General features: G+C 47.4%; 1 protein-coding gene across 3 annotated transcripts in view; it reads left to right on the plus strand.

The window, feature by feature from the left end:
* Nucleotides 1–25,903, plus strand: part of cpvl (carboxypeptidase vitellogenic like) — a 172,763-nt gene that overhangs the window by 101,272 nt on the left and 45,588 nt on the right. For all 3 annotated transcript variants that reach the window (XM_072509389.1, XM_072509388.1, XM_072509390.1), the window contains 2 exons: nt 2,251–2,424; nt 17,032–17,214. In XM_072509389.1, coding sequence (XP_072365490.1) covers nt 2,251–2,424; nt 17,032–17,214 — 357 coding nt within the window. The remainder of the gene's footprint in view (nt 1–2,250; nt 2,425–17,031; nt 17,215–25,903) is intronic.

The following is a 25,903-nucleotide window of genomic DNA, read 5'->3' on the forward strand; positions in this document are numbered from 1 at the left end:
TTTCCTGTTTGTTCTTATTCTTGTTTTGGTTGTAATTAATGTATATACAAATGCCTTAATAAAAATATATATTTTTTAAAAGGTGTTTACTGTACAATTTGCATGCCCACGCCAGCGTGCATCGTGGAATGTATTCACGTTGCTGTTGAGGCACCGGAGAATGGCATTCCATCGGGTGCCCAGCGCCGGCCTCGGTTTTTCGCTGATACACATTTCTCCGCCCAATCACGTTTCCCAATGCTGGCATCGCTGGATGGAGAATCCAGCCCGGTGTCTTTAAGACAGAGATAGATAGTTTAACAATAACACGGGGAGTCCAAACTGCGTAAAATAAAGAACTTTCATTTATTTACAATAACGGTGTATACACTTCCCGGTTAGATCCCGACTGGGTATCTCCAAGTTTTATCCCTTACTGGCTGACCTTTTCTACAATGCTAAATGGAGTTTGCCCAGCCCCTGAGCGGGGGAGCTTGTAATCATGAGGACCATGGGGAGAATAATCATTCCCACCCCGTACGTCCCATGCGGGATATTACAGATAGGTTCTTGATTAATAAGGGGATAAGGTGTCATGGAGAGAAGGCAGGAGAATGGGGATGAGAAATATAGCACTGATCGAATGGCAGAGCGGGCTCGATGGGCAGAATGGCCTAACTATGCACCTATTTCTTATGGTCTTATGGTCTCAACTATTCACAATATATAGCAATGATTTGGATGAGGGAACCAAATGTAATATTTCCAGGTTTGCTGACGACACAAAAGTTGGTGGGAATGTGAGAGGTGTGCAGGATGTTATGCAGCTTCAAGGTGAATTAGACAAGTTGAGTGAGTGGGCAAATACATGGCAGATGCAGTATAATGTGGATAATTGTGAAATTATCTACATCTGTAGGAAAAACAGATTTTCAGAGTATTATTTAAATGGTGATTGGGAATTGTTGATATACAAAGGGACCTGGGTGTTCTTTTTTAAAATCAATTTTGAATACCCAATTCTTTTTTTTTCCCAATTAAAAGACAATTTAGAATGCCAAATTTACCTATCCTGCACATCTGTTTGGGTTGTGGGGTTGATACCCTCACAGACATGGGGAGAATGTCCTTGGACAATGTCCCAAGGCCGGGATTGAACCTGGGACCTTGGCGCCGTGAGGCAGCAGTGCTAACCATTGCGCCACCGTGCTGCCCTGGGATCTGGGTGTTCTTGTACACCAAGCACTGAAAGCAAGCATGCTCGTAAAGCATGCAGTTAATAAGGCAGATGGTGTGTTGGCTTTCATTGCAAGAGGACAAGAGGACTTGAGTACAGGAACAAGGATGTCTTTCTGAAGCTGTACAGGGCCTTGATGAGACCGCACCTGGAGTATTGTGTGCAGTTTTGGTCTCCTTACCTAAGAAAGGATATACTTGCTATAGAGGGAGTGCAATGAAGCGTCACCAGATTGGTTCCTGGGATCGTAGGATTGTCTTTTGAGGAGAGATTGGGTAAACTAGGCCTGGATTTACTGGAGTTCAGAAGAATGAGAAGGGATCTCATTGAAATGTGTAAAATTATGAGAAGGCTGGACAGACTGGATTCAACGATGATATTTCCTCTGGTTCAAGGGGATCTAGAACAAGGGTTCAGACTGAGGAGATGGGGTAGGCCATTTAGGATTGAGATGTGGAGAAACTTTGTCACTCAAAGGGTGGTGAATCTGTGGGATTCTCCACCGCAGAAGGCTGTGGAGGCCAAGTCACTGAACATATTTAAGAAGAAAAACGATCAAATTCTAGATGCAAAAAGATCAAGGAGTATGGAGAAAGTGCGTGAGTATGGCATTGAGATAGAGGATCAACCATGATCAATTTGAATGGTGGAGTAGGCCCGAAGGGGCGAATGGCCTATTCCTGCATCGATTTTCTGTAGTTCTGTTTCCACAGTAGTCTCCAGAGGACTGTGGTATACTTATGGATGGTCCGTACAGAAGTAAATAATTTTTCGATTGCTGTGTCTTATAACAGACTACTTAGGGGAAGTAAGACGTAAACCTGAGTGCACAACATACATAGTTATAAACCACATTGTTAAATTAATACTGCTTGTTCTGTTTCAATCTTTTATATGCAATAAATGTTCTATTTTTGTTTAAAATCGAGAAATCTTGTGGCATAGCTCTATTGGTTAAAATCAAGCTGTTTGGATTTCTCTTTAAATGTTAATGACCACTAACCAGATCATAACAATAATCTTATTTTTAACAGGAGCCTTTGGATCAAATTTACTTTGGTGCCTATTTATCACGATCTGAAGTGAGGAACTCTATTCACGTGGGAAATCTAACCTTCCATGATGGATCAGAAGTGGAGAAACATCTTTTGAATGATTTTATGCAATCGGTGAAGCCATGGGTAGCCATATTAATGAATAATTATCGGGTAAGAGTCACTTCTGTGGAGATGAGGAACAAATTCTCAAAATATAGATTTTGGCAAATTTATTCTGGATTTATAGAAGCTGCACTTTGTGAGGGGAACCCCAATGTTTTCGGCAAATTGTAGAAGACAACAGAGTGGTAGGAGATAAAACAAGAACAGCAAACAATTGCATTTATAGTACAAAACATTCCAGAAAGCATCACATAGGTGTAACGAAAAAAAAGCCACTGCGGTCAGGAAGAATGAGGGGTGGGCAACCAGATGGGTTTTTGGGTGGGCCTCAGAGAGGAATGGGACAAGGAAGTGGAGAATTTTAGGGCGGGTATTCCAGAGCATGTGGTCATCAGCAGAAGCCATGGCTTCTCATGCGGTCACAGGAAGAAGCAGAGCACAAGAGAACATAGTCAGAGGAACATGGGGGAGTGGCAATTCTAGAAGGGAGGATGTAACAGAGATATAAAGGGATGAGGCTGTGGAACAATTTTTAAAAATAACGTTTTATTTAAGGTGAAGGTGAACTGAAAGCCAGTTTTAAAAGCAAGTGGCCAATACCGGAACATAGGAACCATTTACAATGTCAACTAGCTTGGGGGCCAGGAATTAAAACGGGAATTACAGTGAGGAAGTGAAAGGTCTCAGAGATGAGATGAACTTAGGGAGTGTAGCTGGGAGAGAAATTAGAAAGAGATGCGATTCAGGGTTAGTATCTTGCGGGGGCCTGAGGGGCGTTTGGTTTAAGTAAGAATGGGGAAGGGAGGAAAGCAGTGAATGACTTGAGGGGAACCTCCAGGTGATGGTGTTCCCAGGTATCTGGTGCTCTCACCCTTCTAGATAATAGATAGTGGTTGTGGGTTTGGAAGATGCTGCCTAAGGAACATTGATGAGTTCCTACACTGCCTCTTATAGGTGGTACACACTGCGGCGACTATTCGTTGGTGGTAGAGGCAATGAGAATTTGTCGAAGGGGTAACAATTGAGTGGGCTGATTTATCCCAAATGGTGTTGAGCTTCTTGAGTGTTGTTGGAGCTGCACTCATCCAGGCAATGGGAGAGTATTCCATAACTCTTCTAACTTATGCCTTGCAGATGGTGGACAGGCTTTAGGGAGTCAGCAAGTGAGTTACTAGTCACAGAATTCCTAGCCTTTGACTTGCTCTTATAGCCACAATATTTATATGTCTAGTCCAGTTCAGCTTCTGGTAAATGGTAACCTCTAGGATGTTAATAGTGGGGGATTCAGCGATGGTAATGCCATTGAATTTTCATGGGGCGATGGTTAAATCCTCTCTTGTAGGAGATGGTCATTACCTGGCACTTGTGTGGCACTAATATTACTTGCCACTTGTCAGTCCAAGCCTGAATATTTCCCAGATCTTGCTGCATTTGGACATGGACTGCTTCAGTGTCTAAGGGTCGTAAATGGTACTGAACATTGTAAAGTCATCAGCGAACATCCCCACTTCTGAACTTATGATGGAAGGAAGGCCATTGATGAAGCAGCTGAAGATGGTTGGGCCTAGGACACTATTCTGAGGAACTCCATCACAACCACCACAACCATCTTCCTTTGTGCCAGATATGACTCTAACCAGTAGAGAGTTTCCCCCCTGATTCCCATTGCCTCCAGTTTAGCTAGGGCTCCATGATGCCATACTCGGTCAAATGCTGCCTTGATGTCAAGGGCAGTCATTGTCCCCTCACCTCTGGCATTCAGTTCTTTTGTCCATATTTGAACCAAGGCTGTAATGAGGTCAAGAGCTGAGTGACCCTGGCGGAATCCAAATTGACCAACTGTGAGCAGGTTATTGCTGAACAAGTGCCACTTGATAGCATTGTCGATGTTCATTTCCATCACTTTATTGATGATCGAGGGTGTACCGGTGGGCAGCATTCGGCTAAGTTGGATTTGGATTTGGATTTTGCAGGATTTGTCCTGCTTTTGTGTACAGGACATACCTGGGCAATTTTGCACATTGCTGGGTAGATGCCAGTGTTGTAGCTAGGGGCACAGCAGGTTCTGGAGCACAAGACTTCAGTACTATTGCCGGAATATTGTCACGGCCCATAGCCTTTACAGTATCCAGTGCCCTCAGCTGTTTCTTGATATCACATGGAGTGAATCGAATTGGCTGAAGACTGACATCAGTGATGCTAAGGACTTCCAGAGGAGGCTGAGATGGATTACATACTTGGCACTTCTGGCTGAAGATTGTTGCAAATGCTTCAGCCTTGGTCTTTTGCACTGATGTGCTAGGCTGGGCTCCTCCTTCATGGAAGATGGGGATATTTGTGGACCCTCCTCCTCCAGTGAGTTGTTTACTTGTCCACCACCATTCACGGCTGGATTTGGCAGGACTGCCAATCTTAAATCAAATCCATTGGTTGTGGAATTGCTTAGCTCTGTCTATTACTTGCTGCTTATGCTTTTGGCATGCAAGTCGTCCTGAGATGTAGCTTCACTAGGTTCTCACCTCAGATTTAGGTATGCCTGATGTTTCTCCTGGAATGCAGTCTTGCACACTTCATTGAAAAAGGATGGATCCCCTGACTTGGTGGTAATGGTAGAGTGCGGTTATGCCGGGCTATGAGGTTAAAGATTGTGGCTGAGTACAATTCTGCTGCTGCTGATTATGGCCCATAACGCATCTTGGATGCTTAGTCTTGAGTTGCTAGTTCTGTTGGAAATCTATCACATTTAGCACGATGGTAGTGCCACACAACACGATGGAAGGTATCCTCAATGTGAACATGGGGCTCACTCCCCACAAGGACTGTATGGTTGTCACTCCTGCCAATACTGTCATGGACAGATTCATCTGCGGCAGACAGATTGTGAGGATGTTTTTCCCTCTTGCTGGTTCACTCATCACCTGCCGCTTTGCCAGTCTAGCAGCTATGTCCTTTAGTACCTGGCCAGCTCGGTCTGTGGTGGTGTTGCTGAGCCACTCTTGGTGATGGACATTGAAGTCCCCCATCCAAAGTAAAATCTGCACCCTTGTCACACTCGATGCGTCCTCCAACAGGGAGGAGTACTGATTCATCAGTTGAGGGAGGGAGCAGGTTAGGACTTCCGGTTGCGGCGATGCTCAGCTAAGCCGCACGTTTCGGCGGCTCCAGCTCTGACGGACTTTCGGGCACTTTTTGAGAGCCCCAACTGGAAATTTTCGAGACAAAACCCGGTGCGGGGTGAAGCAACAGGGAGTCCCCCCCCCCCCAGTGTGCAAGAAAAAGATCGGCAGCGGTGGCCAGATCACGGCGGATCCTCGAGGGCAGCGGCAGAGGAAAGAAAGAAACAAGATGGCGTCGGAGGGAGCCCAGGCGACATGGGGACCGGACCAGGATGAATTTCTCAGACGGTGTGTGGAGGTGTTAAAAAAGGAGGTGCTGGCCCCGATGTTACAGGCAATCGAGGGGCTTAAAGAGACACAAAAGGCCCAGGCGATAGAGCTCCGTGTGGTGGAGCAGAAGGTAACTAAAAACGAGGACGAGATCCTGGGCCTAGCGGTCAAAATTGAGACGCACGAGGCGCTTCATAAGAAGTGCATCGAAAGAATTGAAGTCCTGGAAAAGAGATCAAGAAGAAAGAACCGCCGGATCCTGTGTCTCCCGAGGGAGTGGAAGGAGCTGACGGCGGGGCTTATGCGAGCACGATGCTACATTCGCTAATGGGAGCTGAGGCCCCCTCGGGCCCCTTGGAAGTGGAAGGGGCTCACCGGGTCCCTGCGAGGAGACCAAAGGCTGGAGAACCACCAAGGACGATGGTCGTGCGATTTCACCGCTTCAACAACAGAGAGGTTGTCTTGAGCTGGGCCAAGAAGGTACGAAGTAGCAGATGGGAGAATGCGGTGATACGAGTGTATCAGGACTGGAGCGCGGAGGTGGCGAGAAGGAGGGCCAGTTTCAATCGAGCCAAGGAGGTGCTGCATAAGAAGAAAGTAAAGTTCGGGATGTTGCAGCCGGCGCGATTATGGGTCACGTACCAGGATAGACATTACTATTTTGAGACGTCGGAAGAAGCATGGACCTTCATTCAAAAAGAGAAACTGGACCAGAACTGAGGGACTGATGTTGGAGGGGAAACGACAATGTTGATGTATAGAGATGTAAATTGGGGAAAGGGAGGTTCACTGTATCGGGACTGTCTTTGGCGGGGGGGGACACACTGAGAAATGTGGGCGCCGGTGGGGGGGGAAAAAGAGACACAGGCGGGGAATGGGAATGGGGCTGTAGGGGGAGCTGCGCCATAGGGGGCGGGATGGTTCTAGGAAAGCGCGGGTCTTTTCCCGCGCTAGAGAGATGATGGCGGGAAGATAGGCGCAAGGAGGATGGGAGTTCCACACACAGGGGGGGGGGGGTCAAGGAGAGAGTGGGAGAAGCCGGGGTCAGTTGAAGTCAGCTGACGTTCGGAAGCAATATGGGGGGAGTAACCATGCTAGATGGGGATCTTGGGGGGGGCGGGGGGGATAACTGGGTTGCTGCTGCTGGGATCGAGAGGGAGCTGGTAAGAGAAGAGGTGATCGGGGCGGGAATGCGCCACCTGGGGGACGGGTGGGTGCGCGGGACCGGGACGTGGGACTGGCCCAGAGAGGGTGATGGCTAGTCGACAGGGGAGGGGGGGCGGACAGCCCCCCAGTCCGGCTGATCACGTGGAACGTGAGGGGCCTAAATGGGCCGATTAAGAGGGCCCGAGTGTTCGCGCACTTGAAGGGACTGAAGGCAGACGTGGCCATGCTTCAAGAGACGCATCTGAAGGTGGCGGACCAGGTTAGGTTGAGGAGGGGATGGGTGGGACAGGTGTTCCACTCCGGGCTGGACGCAAAGAATAGAGGGGTGGCCATATTGGTGGGGAAACGGGTGTCGTTCGAGGCTAGGAATATAGTAGTGGACAACGGTGGCAGATATGTGATGGTGAGCGGCAGACTGCAGGGAATGGAGGTCGTGCTGGTCAACATATATGCCCCGAACTGGGATGATGCGGGATTTATGAAGCGGATGCTGGGACGTATCCCGGACCTGGAGATAGGAAATCTGGTAATGGCGGGGGGGGATTTCAATACCGTGCTAGACCCAGGGTTAGATAGATCTAGATCCAGGACCGGAAGAAGGCCAGCAGCGGCCAAGGTGCTTAGGGGGTTTATGGACCAAATGGGGCGAGTGGATCCGTGGAGATTTGCTAGGCCGCTGGCCAAAGAGTTCTCCTTTTTCTCCCATGTCCATAAGGTATACTCCCGGATAGATTTATTCGTTTTGGGAAGGTCACTGATTTCGAGGGTGGAAGGAACGGAGTACTCGGCCATAGCTGTTTCAGACCATGCCCCACATTGGGTGGATCTGGAACTAGGAGAGGAGAGGGAACAGCGCCCACTCTGGCGACTGGATGTGGGATTATTGGCGGATGAGGGAGTCTGCGGAAGGGTGCGGGGATGTATCGAAAGGTACCTGGAGGCCAATGATGATGGGGAGGTCCGAGTGGGGTAGTATGGGAAGCGCTGAAGGCGGTGGTCAGGGGAGAGTTGATCTCCATCAGGGCTCACAAATGGAAAACAGAGGCCAAAGAAAGGGAAAGATTACTGGGGAAGATTTTGAGTGTGGATAAAAGATATGCAGAGGCCCCGGACGAAGGACTATATAGGGAGAGGCGAAGACTCCAGATGGAGTTTGACCTGCTGACCACAGGGAAGGCAGAGGCACAGTGGAGGAAGGCACAGGGGATGAGCTATGAATATGGGGAAAAGGCGAGTCGCCTGTTGGCCCACCAGCTTCGTAAGAGGACAGCGGCGAGAGAAATAGGGGGAGTTAGGGATGAAACGGGAACTACGGTGCGGAGAGCAGGGAAGGTAAATGAGGAGTATAAGACCTTTTATGAGAGGTTATATAGGTCCCAACCCCCGGAGGGAAAAGAGGGGATGCAGCAATTTCTGGACCAACTAAGGTTCCCGAGGGTGGAGGAGCAGGAGGTGGCAGGCCTGGGGGCGCCAATTGGGGTGGACGAGGTGACCAAAGGGCTGGGGAACATGCAGGCAGGGAAGGCCCCAGGACCTGACGGGTTCCCGGTGGAATTTTACAGGAAATACGTGGACCTGTTGGCCCCGCTGCTGGTAAGAACCTTTAACGAGGCCAGAGAAGGGGGGTCTCTACCCCCAACAATGTCGGAGGCGACGATATCACTAATCCTGAAGCGAGATAAAGATCCGCTGCAATGCGGGTCTTATAGGCCTATCTCGCTCCTGAATGTGGACGCCAAGTTGTTGGCAAAAGTGCTGACAATGAGGATGGAGGATTGGGTCCCGGGGGTGGTGCACGAAGATCAGACAGGGTTTGTAAACGGGAGACCATTGAATGTCAACGTGCGACGGCTATTGGGAGTGATAATGATGCCCCCAGCAGAGGGGGAGGCAGAGATAGTGGTGGCAATGGATGCAGAGAAGGCATTTGATAGGGTAGAGTGTGAGTATTTATGGGAGGTGCTGAGGAGGTTTGGGTTCGGAGAGGGGTTTGTCAGCTGGGTTAAACTCCTCTATGGGGCCCCAATAGCAAGTGTAGTCACAAATCGGAAAAGATCGGGGTATTTTCGGCTACATGGGGGAACGAGGCAGGGGTGCTCTCTGTCCCCATTACTGTTCGTGCTGGCAATTGAACCACTGGCCATAGCGCTGAGAGACTCCAGGAAATGGAGAGAGGTGGTTAGAGGGGGAGAGGAACACCGAGTGTCACTCTACGCAGATGACCTACTGCTGTATGTGGCGGATCCAGTGGGGGGGATGACAGGTTATGCAGATGTTGAGGGAGTTTGGAGATTTCTCGGGATATAGGCTTAACATGGGAAAGAGTGAGCTTTTCGTAATACACCCTGGGGACCAGAGTAGAGGGATAGATGGCCTGCCGCTAAGGAGAGTGGAAAAAAACTTCCGATATCTGGGGATTCAGATAGCCAGGAGCTGGGGAACCTTACACAAACTCAATCTGACTTGGCTGGTGGAGCAAATGGAAGAGGATTTCAAAAGGTGGGATATGCTGCCGCTGTCACTGGCGGGCAGAGTGCAGGCGATTAAGATGATGGTCCTCCCGAGGTTTCTATTTGTGTTTCAATGTCTCCCCATATTGATCACTAAGGCCTTTTTCAAGAAAGTAGATAGGAGCATCATGAGCTTTGTGTGGGCAGGGAAGGCCCCGAGGGTAAGGAGGGGGTTCCTGCAACATAGCAGGGACAGAGGGGGACTGGCATTGCCGAACTTGGGCGACTATTACTGGGCCGCCAATGTGGTGATGATCCGCAAGTGGATGATAGAGGGAGAGGGGGCGGCGTGGAAAAGGCTGGAGATGGCGTCCTGTAAAGTGATGAGCTTAAAAACACTGGTGACGGCGCCACTCCCGCTCTCCCCGAAAAGGTTTACCACGAACCCAGTGGTGGCGGCAACATTAAGTATCTGGGGGCAATGGAGGCGACAGAAGGGTGTATTGGGAGCCTCGGTGTGGTCCCCGATCAGGAACAACCATAGGTTTGTCCCAGGAATTCTGGACGGAGGTTTCCAGAGCTGGCACCGGGCAGGAATTAGGAGAGTGAGAGACTTATGTATAGATGGGACGTTTGCGAGCTTGGGAGCTAGAGGAAAAGTATGAACTGCCTCTGGGGAATATCTTTAGATATATGCAGGTGAGAGCATTCACGAGACAACAGGTGAGGGAATTTCCGCTGCTCCCGACACAGGGGATCAAGGATAGAGTGATTTCGGGGGGGTGGGTCGGGGAGGGCAAAGTGTCCGAAATATACCGGGAGATGAGAGAAGAGGGGGAGGAGCTGGTAGAAGAGCTGAAAGGAAAATGGGAAGAAGAGCTCGGGGAGGAGATTGAGGAGGGTTTGTGGGCTGATGCCCTAAGTAGAGTAAATTCCTCTTCCTCGTGTGCTAGGCTTAGCCTGATCCAATTTAAGGTGCTACATAGAGCACACATAACGGGAGCTAGGTTGAGCAGGTTCCTCGGAGTGGAGGACAGGTGCGGGAGGTGCGGGGGAAGCCCGGCGAACCACACACATATGTTTTGGTCGTGTCCAGCATTAGAGGAGTACTGGAGGGGAGTGGCAAGAGTGATCTCGAAGGTGGTGAAGGTCCGGGTCATGCCAAGCTGGGGGTTAGCTATATTTGGGGTAGCGGATGAGCCGGGAGTGCAGGAGGCGAAAGAGGCCGATATTGTGGCCTTTGCGTCCCTAGTAGCCCGGCGAAGGATTTTACTCATGTGGAAGGAAGCGAAACCCCCCGGCGTGGAGGCCTGGATAAACGATATGGAAGGGTTCATAAAACTGGAACGGATGAAGTTTGCGCTGAGAGGGTCGGCTCAGGGGTTCTCCAGGCGGTGGCAACCGTTCCTCGACTATCTAGCGGAACGTTAGGGGAAAATAGATAGCCAGCAGCAGCAGCCCAGAAAGAGAGGGGGGCGGGGGGGGGGGGAGGGTAGATTGTTTTTGTTCTAGATGGGGTGGAGGGGCGGGGGGGAAGCACTATTTTGTGTTACTTTGTTCACTACTTTATTTAAACAATGTTATCTATTAGTTATCGTGTTACCGTTTTTGTTGATTTGTAAGGAGGAAAAATTGTGTTTGAAAACTTTAATAAAATATATATATTTTTTAAAACAAAAAAAGTTGAGGGACGGAGCGGAACATAGTAATCAGCAGGTGTCATGAGGCTTCATGAGATCCAGAGTCAATGTTGAGAACTCCTTGGGCAATCCTCCCGAGTGTATACCACTGTGCTGGAACCTCTGTTGGGTCTGTCCTGCCGGTGGAACAGGACATACCCAGGATTGTTGATGTTGGTGTCTAGAATGTTATTTATAAGGTATTATTCCTTGACACTGACTATGCCAGGCTATTTTGCTTGACTATACTTCAAGACAGCACTCCCAATGCCCAAAATGTAAGCAAAGAGGACTTTGCAGGGTCGACAGGCTGGGTTTGCCATTGTCGCTCCTGTGCCTAGGTCAATGCTGGGTGATCGGTCCAGTTTCATTCCTTTTTGTTTTCTTTGTAGCAGTTGAATACAATTGAGTGGCTTACTAGGCCATTTCAGAGGGAATTTAAGAGGGTGGGACTGCCAGTGTGACACTGCCAGGAAGCTCCCTCTGGGGAGCCACATTAGGGATTCTCCTCGTGTGTGTGGGGTGGGGTTGTCCCAATGTCTGTGGGGGTGTCCCCATTGTCTGTGGGGATGGTTTATTTCAAATGCAGATTGGGGTGCCCTTTAAAGATGGCGCCCCAACATCTGTAGGGCCAATGTTGCTGTCCCTATCAGGTTCCGCCCCATCAGCATGACAACGGAATCCACGCCCCCAGATTCTCTATGCACATAATGCCAGGGAATCTGGAGAGATAACATGACTGTGCAGTTGAAGAATAACACGGCAATTTTCTCGCTGAAACTCATACACTGACAAATTATCAGAAGATTCCATCCTGTGTCTGCTTCCTTTCACACAACTTTTCATGCGAGCACAGGAGTTGTAACACGTGCTCTGTTCCCTCCTACTTTCCTACTTCCAAAGCTGCAAACAAACCTTCCAGGTGAAGAGATTTATTTCTACTTTTTTCAATTTATTTGTGTTTTTCAAACTTTGTTCCCGGGATCCACTTTTGCTAACCTTTGCAATCTGTGCCACCCACCTTTATCACCCACACCAGCCGACATTTGCGACACACGCCACATTCTCTTACCTTTAATGCAAAAGGGGAGCCTGCTTTGTCCTCACGATCTCACTCCAATCAGGTTCACAGGAGGAGAGGGCAATGCGCATATCAGGTGCAGACATCAGCCAGTTCCTTTGTGCCGTCTTCACCTTTATGAGAACGGAAAATCCAACCTCGCTTATGTAGGTCGTCGTGAAGGTCAATAGCAAGAAAATGTTTGTTTTACTCAGCACTAGATAATCTGGGAGATGCTACTCCCGAATGCTGACAGCCTCATGGGCATTTGGCGTGTTTTTAATGTGCTGTCACAGGTCAAGTACAGCAGTGTAGTCTTTTCATTTGGAGTCAGCTGTAAGTTCATAACTGACTCTGGGGTTTCAACCTGAAAATACATTTTTTTACCCACCACTTCTCTTTCAAAATCTGAAATTTCGGCAGCACGGTGGAGCAGTGGTTGCATTGCTGCCTCACGGCGCCGAGGTCCCAGGTTCGATCCCTGCTCTGGGTCACTGTCCGTGTGGAGTTTGCACGTTCTCCCTGTGTTTGCGTGGGTTTCACACCACAACCCAAAGATGTGCAGGGTAGGTTGATTGGCCACGCTAAATTGTCCCTTAATTGGAAAAAATGGATTAGGTACTCTAAATTTTTTTTAAAAATCAGAAATTTCTCTTCTCATTCGGCAGTAATTTCCTGCATATAACACATATGGGGCAGGATTCTCCACAGCACCGCGCCAAAATCGTGTTCGGCATGGGGGCGGAGAATCCAATTTCATGCCGAAATCGGGCCCGGCGCCGGTCTGGCGATTATCTGGGACCCATTGACAGAGGTCTGCCCAGTGATCCTACGCTCGGACCTGCCGCCTTCCCGACGACGTGGAACTAACCACCTATTGCCGGTCGGGATGCTCGTGTGGGGGTTGCGCACTCAGTCCACGACCGCCCTGGTGTGGGGCGGGGAGATTGGACACTGGGGGGGGCCTTATAGGCGGGCGGGAGTTCTTGTGCACGGTTAGATGCTCCGGCGCGCGGCCGATCGGGGGGGGTCTGATTTTTGCATCTGGCAGGGAGCGTGACCGAGTCTGCCATGGAGCTCGGCGTGGCCACTGGAGGCCAGACTGGAAGTGCGGGGGCCCATAGCCGCAGCTAAAGCTGCGAGATTTACTCCAGGTCCATGCTAGCTTCCTGCAGGGCATTGAATTAGCTATACTTTTTTACAGGAATCTGTGTGTTTATGCCGGCGTGGGGACATAGTTCCATTTTGGGAGAATCCAGTCCATGGGCTTTGCATCCTTAATTGCATTGACACAGTTGACAAAACCATAGCTCAATAAATCATCTTTATACTGCTTTGTTCCCAAGTTAAGTTTCTTCTTTGTGAGCTGTGAACCAAAGGCCCTCGAGCTCTGTACAGAGCTAACACCAATGCTGCTCAGTCCTGCCCTGGACTCTCCTGAGCAGCACTATCCAGCAGATTCAGATGTGAGATCCTGGCTTTTTGGCACTCTGCCTATTTCTGTCTCTGACCGTCTCTTTCTTGTAACAAAACAATCAACTTTCACAGTCCTCTTGCCTTTCTTGCCAGCAGCTAGAAAATGGAAGAAGCTCTCCTCCATGATTTCGCACCAAAAGCACGTATGTACAGAGCAATTGACATCAAGTATTCATGCAGGGAGCGTGACCTACTCACTGCTGCCGCTTATGGCCAGAAGACTGCACACAACCTCATTTTGTTCTTATTTAAAAGCCGGTAGCGACCGTCATTCTCAATTTAACTGCCAATAGCGGCTTTTGGGCACTTTTCCTGGGATCAGGACCATGGGAATGCTGCAATTGATTGTTCCACAACCCTCCCAATACACGCTCGCATCCCACACACGGGTCATGACCCACACTTTGAAAAACCATGGGCTGGATTCTCTGGTCCGCCAGATGCGTTTTCCGGCATGGTGTGCCCCCGCCGGCAGCAGGATTCTCCATTCTCGCAGCCGGTCAATGGGGTTTCCCATTGTGCCCACCTCATGCCATCGGGAAACCTGCCGGTGTGTGATGCGCTGCAGGCGGACTGGAGGGTTTCGCAATCGGAGAATTCCGCTGCCTGATTTAGTACACTAGGTTAAATGCTCACAGTGCAATTTTCTCTCCATCGGGAAGACTAAACACAGATTAAGTGACTGCTTTATGTACGACCACCATTCAGATCGTAAGCGTGAGCCCAAGTTTCCGTCACCTGTCATTTTAATTTTCCACCTCATTCCCACTCTGATATCCTTCCTTGGTCTGCTGCTGTTGAAGCTCAATGCAAACTTAAATTTTTTTTTTTTTTAATGTTTTCCAATCAAGGGGCAATTTGGCATGGCTAATCCACCTACCCTGCACCTCTTTGGGTTGTGGGGGCGAGACCCACGCAGACAGGGGGAGAATGTATGAATTCCACATGGACAGTGACCCGGGGCCGGGATCGCACCTGGGTCCACGGCGCTATGATGCAGCAGTGCTAGCCACTGTGCAACTGTGCCACCCCAACTCAATGTAAACTCAAAAAACAGTACCTCATCTTTCAGTTAGACATCTGACACCATTCTGGTTTCAGCATTGAGTTCAATAATTTCAGATCATATCCCCTTTTCCCAATTGATGATAATTTTGCTGTTTCCATTTATACCTCCTCTAGACCTAATTTTTGTTCATTTACTTGTGCTATTACCATCGCCATTTGCCCTTCACCTTAATCCCTTTTGTCAGCTAATCTCTCCGGTCTTTTACTGTGCCACAGGCCTTCAATTTCTTTCTCCAGCTTTCCACCCTTTCTTTGCCGCTTCTTCTACTTAAAGTCTATTATATCTCCAACTTTTCCCGGTTCAGACAACATTTCATTGACCTGAGACGTTAGCTCTTTTTCTGTCACCACAGATGCTGCCTGAACTGCTGAGCATTTCCAGTATTTTTGGTTTTAATGCAAGCCCTGGTTCTCAATTGGTAAATTTGATAATTTTAAAATTGGATGTCAGGAGCTATGTATATAATGGAGTGCAGACAGGCAGTGATTGACACATAGGATGACCAATAAGCACACAGAACAGAGCCGCCAATCACCAGACAGGACACAACCACTATAAAGCCAGAGGGCACCAGTTTTCCCGTTCTCTCGGGACCCAGCCTCTGAGACAGTCATAGTTCGCGAGCTGGCCAGTGCAAACACCATGTGGTAGCTAGTAAGTCTGGTTAGGCTAGTATCAGGTCTCCAGTCAAGTCAGCATAGTGTCAACCCACAGTTGAACATGTATAATAGTTTAGATGTTAAATAAAATCGTGTTGCATCTTATCAAGTGTTGGAGGTCTGTCTCTCGCTGCACTGCATCAAGTGCAGTCCACATCAACCCAGCCTACCCAATACATCACACGTTAAGTTTGTGATACCTTTCCTTTTGCTGTTTGTCTTCTGCTTTGTAGGGAAGCAGATCATTTCTGTCACACAAGGGTAGAGTTTCACAGTTACAAATTTATTTCTTTATAAAGTCTAAACTTATTTCATATGATTTTGGTGGAAACTTGTCAGTTCCTGATAATAATTCATGGATTGTTATCTGTGCTAATTAGGCCTCTCAGGCCTGTAGTGCGTAATGTACTTTAGTTTCTGCCTTGTGTTCAGGGATCATTTGATTATTTCCACATTGCACATGCATGCAACAGCTGCAAGGCTTTTGTATGGAACACTTTGCAATTGATCTATCCTTACAGATACAATTCTTAAATGTACCATAGGTTTTCGAAAGCAGAAGAAATTGCCATTTCATCCAAGTTATTGGTTTATTTTAACATGAGTTATGCAGAGTGTTTAAATATATTGTATGGCAGAAAGTGGGTGAGCAACTTAACAGGCAAATTGCATGGTGAAGCGTCACGTTCCAGATTATGGAAAAAAAAACAATTAAACTTTTTTGGCATAGTTTACATTTAAATTTGTCAACTTATATACTTGATGGACTGGAGTTTCATTCTCAAGACAGGCAGCAAAAGTTGGGAAAATTCCCGGTTTGGCCCACCTGCATCAAGAGAAAGTGCCTGCAGGGTCGGGATTTTCATTGTGGGGGTGTGTGGGTGGGTACGGGCTGCAGTCGAGCCAGCTGACCTGGGAAAGACTTTGTAGTCAGGTGCCGAGTTGGGCTGTTTAAAAGGCCCACCTTGGTGCTTATGGGACTTCACCCGAGTTAAGTTTAAAAACAAGCATCTCAGCCCTTACTACCCCCCCCCCCCCCCCCCCAGACACTACCCAAGATACATCCATGCCACCTCGTACCACGGTTCATTGATTCTATACAGTGTTTAATGGGTGAATGGGCATGAAAGTGTGATAGCTTGGCATGGAGGGCATTAGGGACAATAGGGGTTATTTAGGGGCATGAGGTGGCATTGGTGTATGAGTGGGCATTGGGGTTATTTGAGGTTCATAGCTTGGCATGGGGGCAATCTTCGGGGGCATAGATTGGCATGTGGGCCTTAAATAGAGATCTTTGAGCTTACCTTTCAAAGGATTGCCTCGTGCAGATTATAGTTCACAATGCTGCTGAGGTGCTATGAACCCCATGACACTTTGAAAAGTTAGCCTGGCCCTCTGAAAATTGTGGAGGACGAGGACATGCTTATCAGCACAATGGAGCCGACCTTGTCGGCAGTTGAGGGTGTGGGATATTGTCCTGGATCAACCCATACCGTTAAAAGGAACTCCCAAAAATTGGAAACACCGGCAGGACGGTCAGGAATCTCAGAATGAGGTCTGGGCCACCAGTGTTAAAGGACTGCTCAGTCATCTCGAGTCAGTAAAACTACAGCCCAAAATTCTAGTTCCTTCAGCATGTACTCTGTTCAAATATAGTAGATATTTGTGAATGTCCTTCTTATCTACTTTTCTGGATTTTCTTCCTTTAGGTATTGATGTATAGTGGACAACTTGATGTAATTGTGGCAGCTCCTTTAACTGAACGTTTTCTGCTCACTGTGCCATGGTCCAAAGCTGAGGAATTCAAAAATGCAAAGCGATACTTTTGGTTCATCAATCGCAGTGACACTGAAGTGGCTGGCTACGTTCGAAACGTTGGTGACTTTTATCAGGTACCATGATCACAGTAGTCTGCTGAATCTTTTGAGACCCCAGAGGGTACTTGTGGCTTTGAATTTTTGGGCAGGATCTTCCCCACTGGCTTGAAGAGCCTGATGAAAGACTCAACTGCGGGGTGGAGGAAAACCGGTTGTTATTTTCTCCAGATAGCCCAATTAATGGTCAGAGGGCAGGCTCCCCGTTCAATTGAGAATAGCAGGAATGGTCATAGATCGGAGGAAACCCACACAGACATGGGGAGAACGTGCAGACTCCGCACAGGCAGTGACCCAAGCCGGGAATCGAACCTGGGACCCTGGAGCTGTGAAGCAACTGTGCTAACCACTATGCTACCGTGCTGCCCCAACTGTTCCAAGGCCTTAGCCAACAGTGTAGAACCCACAAATTTATGGAGGAGGCATAAAAACTCTTGAAGGGCAGATAAGGTTTGTTTAAGTGTCATGAGTTATTTAAATTCCCATCCCTTTGAACATGAAAAAGGTAAGCTACAACTTTCAGTTACAGTAAGAAAAAATCCACAGCTGAAGAGCATTGGTTGACAGGACTTCTTGTGTAGTTTTGAAAACAAATGTTAGCCACCTGTTCTTGCAGCTTGTACAGAGTTCACTGTTGACATTTCACAAGGGTTGTTATTGTGAATGTTGGCAGCTCCAAAGAAAAAAAATCCCAAACCAATTATCTCATCGGGGGACTGAGTTCACAATTCGGTCAAACGTTTTAAGAGACTATTAAAGGATTAGTTGCCTTTGACGTGGTTACTGAATAGAAATTTGCTTGTTTTTACAACAGATTGACCACTTGAGGTGACTTAAAATCTTTGCGCTTCATGAATGAGTTTTTTTCAGTATCAAGGATGTTGAAGTGAGAGCCGTCTTACCTTTTGTTAGAAGTTTTTTTTATGTCTACATGGCTCCAGAGGTATGCTGGTAGTGGATACTGGGTGAGTGGCTATGGGGGTGGCATGGGGTTTTTGTATGAGAATAGGGGTATGAGGGGGCATGGAAATCACAAGGGGTGTATGAGAGGGCATGTGGTGTGGATGGAGGGTGTTAAGGAGTGAGGGGTGTAGGGTCCAAGAACTTCTTATCCAAATTGACTAAAGTCTCAGAGAATCAAGGTGAATCTTACCAGCCAATCTCATCTATTTCCCTGGCTGCTACCAAACAGCCTCTGGACTTGGTAGGCTTGACGTGATCATGTCCCTGCCCTCTTGGAGTGAAAATCATGCATGCGTGTGTTGTTCCCATGGAAATATCAAAGTTTCTCTCCTCACAGATGCTGCCAGACCTGCTATTTCCAGCACTCTCTAATTTTATAACTCTAATTAGTTGTCCACCGCTTGTGGATGTTGCCATATCACCCCCCCCCCCACCCCCTCCTTTCCACCTTCAAGAAAATGGCCTGGGTAGGGGGTTGCTGCCAAAATCTAGCATGCCAGAGGTCAGCTGCGCAAAATGGATCCTCCTGCCCACCTCCCTGCTTGCCCTCATTGGGACCTAAAAATTCGGCCCATTTTATTCCAATGGCCAACGGCACTTCCTGCAAATCCAGCTTTTCACACACAAAATGGAATCTGCATCTTTTCTGTAATCTGTTATTAGCAGAGGAGTTTACTTGAAGATTAATAATTACCTCAATTAAAACAGCTGTAACTACTTTCAGGATTTAATAGAATCATGCAGAACTGCATGCTGAATATTAGACATGAACAAATGGTTTTCAGACTACAGCAACAAACATATTTATTTATAACTAAATAGTGATATGGCACACAAAAATTAAGCAAGTGCAAGATTTGTATAAAGAACCATACAAGAAAAAGTGATGAATGAAGTTAATTATTCTATGTATTAATTAAGCATTGGTTATGCTTGTTGAAACTGGTTATGCTCATTGAATTGATATGAGTATCTCATTAGTTTTGGTAGCTCTGGTCACTGGCTGTACTGTTAATATGGCATCTTTTAATGTCTTTGATGCTGGAGTATTGTATCACTGATGCTGGGAACAAAAGTCTTTTGCCTGATCAAGTAGTGAAATTTTATTTCGGTGACAAACCTCAATTTTTAATATGTTATAAATGCATTTCCTCACTCGTTTTCTTTCACATCGTTTTTTAAACTCACCATCCTCATTGATCTCCAAAAGCTTCCATAGCTCATGCATTGGGCAAGATTTTCCCTTGGGTTGTGGGACCCCGATGTAGGGACCAATGGGGACCCAAGCCCCATAGTGAGTGCTATAGTGATCCCCTACAGTGCAGACTTTGTTTGCACTGAGTGCTGAATTTGGTGCATTTGAGTGCTATAGTGAGAGTTTGGTGACTGAGGGAGTATAAGGCTTCATTTTTATTTAAAGTCTAGTCTTTTATTTAGTTAATTAACTTAAAAGTTGCTGTTTGGTTTCAAAGAAGGTGAATTTTCAATCAGCTTTAAACAAAGCTTCTACTTGTAGGCACTTGCAGCTGGAGCTTGTTAATTAGTTAATTGGATTCGGCCAGTTTTCAGAGGCTAGATTCACAGTATAAAAGTGATCCCCTACAGTGCAGACTTTGTTTGCACTGAGTGCTGAATTTGGTGCATTTGAGTGCTATAGTGAGAGTTTGGTGACTGAGGGAGTGCTGAATTTGATGCATTTGAGTGCTATAGTGAGAGTTTGGTGACTGAGGGAGTGCTGAATTTGGTGCATTTTGAGTGCTATAGTAAGAGTTTGGTGACTGAGGGAGTTAGGTGAGGAGGGAGAAAGGTGCTCCTCTCCTTTCATTTCATTTCCTACATTTCCTCAAAGAGCGTGAAGGGAGCCAGGAGTTTACAGAGACTGCAGCTGACTGGGAACAGAGTCGGAGGGCGGAAGTTTAGTTGGTCCACAGGGCAGCTATATTCTGTAAGGTAAGAGGGGATGGTGGTTAGGCCAGTTGCATGCTCCTCCTGTAGGATGTGGGTGGTGTGGCATACCACCGGTGTCCCTGCTGTCTATACCTGCAGGAAGTGCACCCAACTACAGCTCCTCAAAGACCGTGTTAGGGAACTGGAACTGAAGCTGGATGAACTTCGGATCATCCGGGAGGCAGAGGGGGTGATAGAGAAGAGTTACAGGGAGGTAACCACACCCAAGGTACAGGACAAGAATAGCTGGGTTACAGTCAGGGGAAAAAAAAACAACAGGCAGGCCGTGCAGGGATTCCTCGTGGCCGTTCCCTTTAAAACAAGTATACCGTTTTGGATGCTGTTGGGGGGGGGATGACCTACCGGGGGAAGGCCCTATCGGCCAGGTCTCTGGCACTGAGTCTGTCTCTGGGGTTCAGAAAGAAAGGGGGGTGAATAGAAAAGCAATAGTTGTAGGATATTCAATGGTTAGGGGAATAGATAGGAGATTCTGTGGTCGCGAGCGAGACTCCCGGAAGGTATGTTGCCTCCCGGGTGCCAGGGCCAGGGATGTCTCGGATCGTGTCTTCAGGATCCTTAAGGGGGAGGGGGAGCAGCCGGAAGTCGTGGTGCACATTGGTACCAACGACGTAGGTAGGAAAAGGCGTGTGGAGGTAATAAACAAATTTAGGGAGTTAGGCTGGAAGTTAAAAGCCAGGCCAGACAGAGTTGTCATCTCTGGTTTGTTGCTGGTGCCACGTGATAGCGAGGCTAGGAATAGGGAGAGAGTGCAGCTGAACACGTGGCTGCAGGAAGGGTGTAGGAGGGAGGGCTTCAGGTATTTGGATAATTGGAGCGCATTCTGGGGAAGTTGGGACCTGTACAAGCAGGACGGGTTGCATCTGAACCAGAGGGGCACCAATATCCTGGGAGGGAGGTTTTCTAGTACTCTTCGGGAGGGTTTAAACTAATTTGGCAGGGGAATGGGAACCGGATTTGTAGTCCAGCAACTAAGGTAGCCGATATTCAGGACGCCAAAGCGTGTAATGAGGCAGTGGGGAAGGGAACACTGACAAAGGAGAGTACTTGCAGGCACGGAGATGGGTTGAAGTGTGTATACTTCAACGCAAGAAGCATCAGGAATAAGGTGGGTGAACTTAAGGTATGGATCGGTACTTGGGACTACGATGTGGTGGCCATCACGGAAACTTGGATGAAGTGGGGCAGAAATGGTTGTTGGAGGTCCCTGGTTATAGATGTTTCAATAAGATTAGGGAGGGTGGTAAAAGAGGTGGGGGGTGGCATTGTTAATTAGAGATTGTATAACAGCTGCAGAAAGGCAGTTTGAGGAGTATCAGCCTACTGAGGTAGTATGGGTTGAAGTCAGAAATAGGAAAGGAGCAGTCACCTTGTTAGGAGTTTTCTATAGGCCCCCCAATAGTAGCAGAGATGTGGAGGAACAGATTGGGAAACAGATTTTGGAAAGGTGCAGAAGTCACAGGGTAGTAGTCATGGGTGACTTTAACTTCCCAAACATTGAGTGGAAACTCTTTAGATCAAATAGTTTGGATGGGGTGGAGTTTGTGCAGTGTGTCCAGGAAGCTTTTCTAACACAGTATGTAGATTGTCCAACCAGAGGAGGGGCAATATTGGATTTAGTACTTGGTAATGAACCAGGGCAAGTGATAGATTTGTTAGTGGGGGAGCATTTTGGAGATAGTGACCACAATTCTGTGACTTTCACTTTAGTAATGGAGAGGGATAGGTGCGTGCAACAGGGCAAGGTTTACAATTGGGGGAAGGGTAAATACGATGTTGTCAGACAAGAATTGAAGTGCATAAGTTGGGAACACAGGCTGTCAGGGAAGGACACAAGTGAAATGTGGAACTTGTTCAAGGAACAGGTACTACGTGTCCTTGATATGTATGTCCCTGTCAGGCAGGGAAGAGATGGTCGAGTGAAGGAACCATGGTTGACAAGAGAGGTTGAATGTCTTGTTAAGAGGTAAAAGGAGACTTATGTAAGGCTGAGGAAACAAGGTTCAGACAGGGCGTTGGAGGGATACAAGATAGCCAGGAGGGAACTGAAGAAAGGGATTAGGAGAGCTAAGAGAGGGCATGAACAATCTTTGGCGGGTAGGATCAAGGAAAACCCCAAGGCCTTTTACACATATGTGAGAAATATGAGAATGACTAGAGCGAGGGTAGGTCCGATCAAGGACAGTAGCGGGAGATTGTGTATTGAGTCTGAAGAGATAGGAGATGTCTTGAACGAGTACTTTTCTTCTGTATTTACAAATGAGAGGGGCCATATTGTTGGAGAGGACAGTGTGAAACAGACTGGTAAGCTCGAGGAAATACTTGTTAGGAAGGAAGATGTGTTGGGCATTTTGAAAAACTTGAGGATAGACAAGTCCCCCGGGCCTGACGGGATATATCCAAGGATTCTATGGGAAGCAAGAGATGAAATTGCAGAGCCGTTGGCAATGATCTTTTCGTCCTCACTGTCAACAGGGGTGGTACCAGGGGATTGGAGAGTGGCGAATGTCGTGCCCCTGTTCAAAAAAGGGACTAGGGATAACCCTGGGAATTACAGGCCAGTTAGTCTTACTTCGGTGGTAGGCAAAGTCATGGAAAGGGTACTGAAGGATAGGATTTCTGAGCATCTGGAAAGACACTGCTTGATTAGGGATAGTCAGCACGGATTTGTGAGGGGTAGGTCTTGCCTTACAAGTCTTATTGAATTCTTTGAGGAGGTGACCAAGCATGTGGATGAAGGTAAAGCAGTGGATGTAGTGTACATGGATTTTAGTAAGGCATTTGATAAGGTTCCCCATGGTAGGCTTCTGCAGAACGTAAGGAGGCATGGGATAGTGGGAAATTTGGCCAGTTGGATAATGATTTGGTTAACCGATAGAAGTCAGAGAGTGGTGGTGGATGGCAAATATTCAGCCTGGATCCCAGTTACCAGTGGCATACCGCAGGGATCAGTTCTGGGTCCTCTGCTGTTTGTGATTTTCATTAATGACTTGGATGAGGGAGTTGAAGGGTGGGTCAGTAAATTTGCAGACGATACGAAGATTGGTGGAGTTGTGGATAGTGAGGAGGGCTGTTGTCGGCTGCAAAGAGACATAGATAGGATGCAGAGCTGGGCTGAGAAGTGGCAGATGGAGTTTAACCCTGAAAAGTGTGAGGTTGTCCATTTTGGAAGGACAAATATGAATGCGGAATACAGGGTTAACGGTAGAGTACTTGGCAATGTGGAGGAGCAGAGAGATCTTGGGGTCTATGTTCATACATCTTTGAAAGTTGCACTCAAGTGGATAGAGCTGTGAAGAAGGCCTATGGTGTGCTAGCGTTCATTAACCGAGGGATTGAATTTAAGAGCCGTGAGGTGATGATACAGCTGTACAAAACTTTGGTAAGGCCACATTTGGAGTACTGTGTACAGTTCTGGTCGCCTCATTTTAGGAAGGATGTGGAAGCTTTGGAAAAGGTGCAAAGGAGATTTACCAGGATGTTGCCTGGAATGGAGAGTAGGTCTTACGAGGAAAGGTTGAGGGTGCTAGGCCTTTTCTCATTAGAACGGAGAAGGATGAGGGGCAACTTGATAGAGGTTTATAAGATGATCAGGGGAATAGATAGAGTAGACAGTCAGAGACTTTTTCCCCGTGTGGAACAAACCATTACAAGGGGACATAAATTTAAGGTGAATGGTGGAAGATATAGAGGGGATGTCAAGAGGTAGGTTCTTCACCCAGAGAGTAGTGGGGGCATGGAATGCACTGCCTGTGGAAGTAGTTGAGTCGGAGACATTAGGGACCTTCAAGCAGCTATTGGATAGGTACATGGATTACGGTAAAATGATATAGTGTAGATTTATTTGTTCTTAAGGGCAGCACGGTAGCATTGTGGATAGCACAATTGTTTCACAGCTCCAGGGTCCCAGGTTCGATTCCGGCTTGGGTCACTGTCTGTGCGGAGTCTGCACATCCTCCCCGTGTGTGTGTGGGTTTCCTCCGGGTGCTCCGGTTTCCTCCCACAGTCCAAAGATGTGCAGGTTAGGTGGATTGGCCATGATAAATTGCCCTTAGTGTCCAAAATTGCCCTTAGTGTTGGGTGGCGGTGTTGACTTTGGGTAGGGTGCTCTTTCCAAGAGCCGGTGCAGAATCAATGGGCCGAATGGCCTCCTTCTGCCCTGTAAATTCAATGATAATCTATGATTAATCTAGGACAAAGGTTTGGCACAACATCGTGGGCCGAAGGGCCTGTTCTGTGCTGTATTTTTCTATGTTCTATGTTCTAACCCTATATTTGCCAGGAGCCAGACCAGGAGAGATATTTTCCCAGGTATGGCTTCCTGATTGGTCCAATTGAGAACTAGCAGTTGTGCTCCCAATGTTGTTGGGCCAATCGCAGGGCTGGCAGCTACAGGGTCTTGGCGTCCTACCATACACCAATGAGGTAGGTCTGAGAACATGAGGGCATCTCAAAATGGAGGCACCTTCAGAGAGGTAAAAGTAATTAGATATTTTAGAAGGAGGAAGATGATGTACCCCACAGAAGAGAGGGGAAAGCCCTCTGAGGGAAGCAGAGGGGCTGTGGGCAGATTTTCCTTTCCGCTGATCTGATAATGGGGTATGTAGTTTCAAGTGCTAATGGTCTCCTGGTCTGCTACAGTCTGTTGAGCTGACAATTCCATGGTGTGTGTGGGGAGGGGGGGGGGGGGGCCTCTCCAGAAGAGGGCCTGAAAATTCAGCCCTAATTTGAAGGCTTAATATTTAAATTAGCTGCCCACCTCCATGGAACAGGCACTAATCCACTTCTGTGAAATTTTACCAGAGGCAGGAATGTGTTAGGGAGCCATCCTTATTTTCGTGGCCCCACCTCCAACCCCATCCTCACCAGACTGGGAAAACTCTGCCCTTGAGTTCAAAATCTTGGTCCTCGTTTATGAATCCTACGTAGTCGTGCCTCTCACTACTTTTGCGACCTACTACTGCCTGAAGTGCAAGTGTTCCTACTCCTTTAAAGTTTCATCCTACCACCTGCTGTTACACCTTGTGTAGGAGAGCCGTAGCCAACTTTGCTGAATCATCGGAACCACCCACCGGGTTCGCTCTTCATTCTCAAAAGCCTACTAAAAACTCTTCAATTGTGTCTTTGCCATGTTCCCTGTGATTCTGTGGTATCACTGTTGTCTATTAAATCAGAGGATTGAGGGTTCAAGTTCCTTGAGAGAGACTTGAGCTCATAATCTAGGCTGACATCCCGTTGCACAACTGAGGAAATGTTGAATGTCAGAAACCTCATCTGCTCCTTCAGCTGAACGTAAATCAGCCAACATCACCAAAATGGATTATCTGTTCATTAGTTCATTGTGTTTTGTGCCCAAATTGGTTCCTGTGCTTCTGCAATTCAAACAGTGACTGCACTTCAAAAATAGTTTATTGGTTGTAAGGCGCTTTGGGACATTCTGAGGTCATGAAAGGAACTATATAAATGCAAGTCTTTTTTTTTTCTTGATGCAACAGTATCAATTTCCTGAATAATTTGTGGGTTAAAATCATAGAAATTTTAATCCAGGCAATCATGTAGATTAATTCCTGTACACTATACACTTTGTTTAAAATGCTTTGATAACTTGAACTGTGAAGATGCATCATATTTTACAGACGATCCATTTCATTAAAATTAAAGCAGTGGTAGCCCAAATTATGCAGCCCTCAGAAATCATGTTTCATTACATTTGAGCAAATTCAGAAGTCCACAGATGCCTCAAAGCTCATCCAGATGGCAACAGCTATAAGAAGGAGGA

This window comes from Scyliorhinus torazame, chromosome 6 (assembly GCF_047496885.1).
Source record: "Scyliorhinus torazame isolate Kashiwa2021f chromosome 6, sScyTor2.1, whole genome shotgun sequence".
In the NCBI taxonomy this organism is placed as follows: domain Eukaryota; kingdom Metazoa; phylum Chordata; class Chondrichthyes; order Carcharhiniformes; family Scyliorhinidae; genus Scyliorhinus; species Scyliorhinus torazame.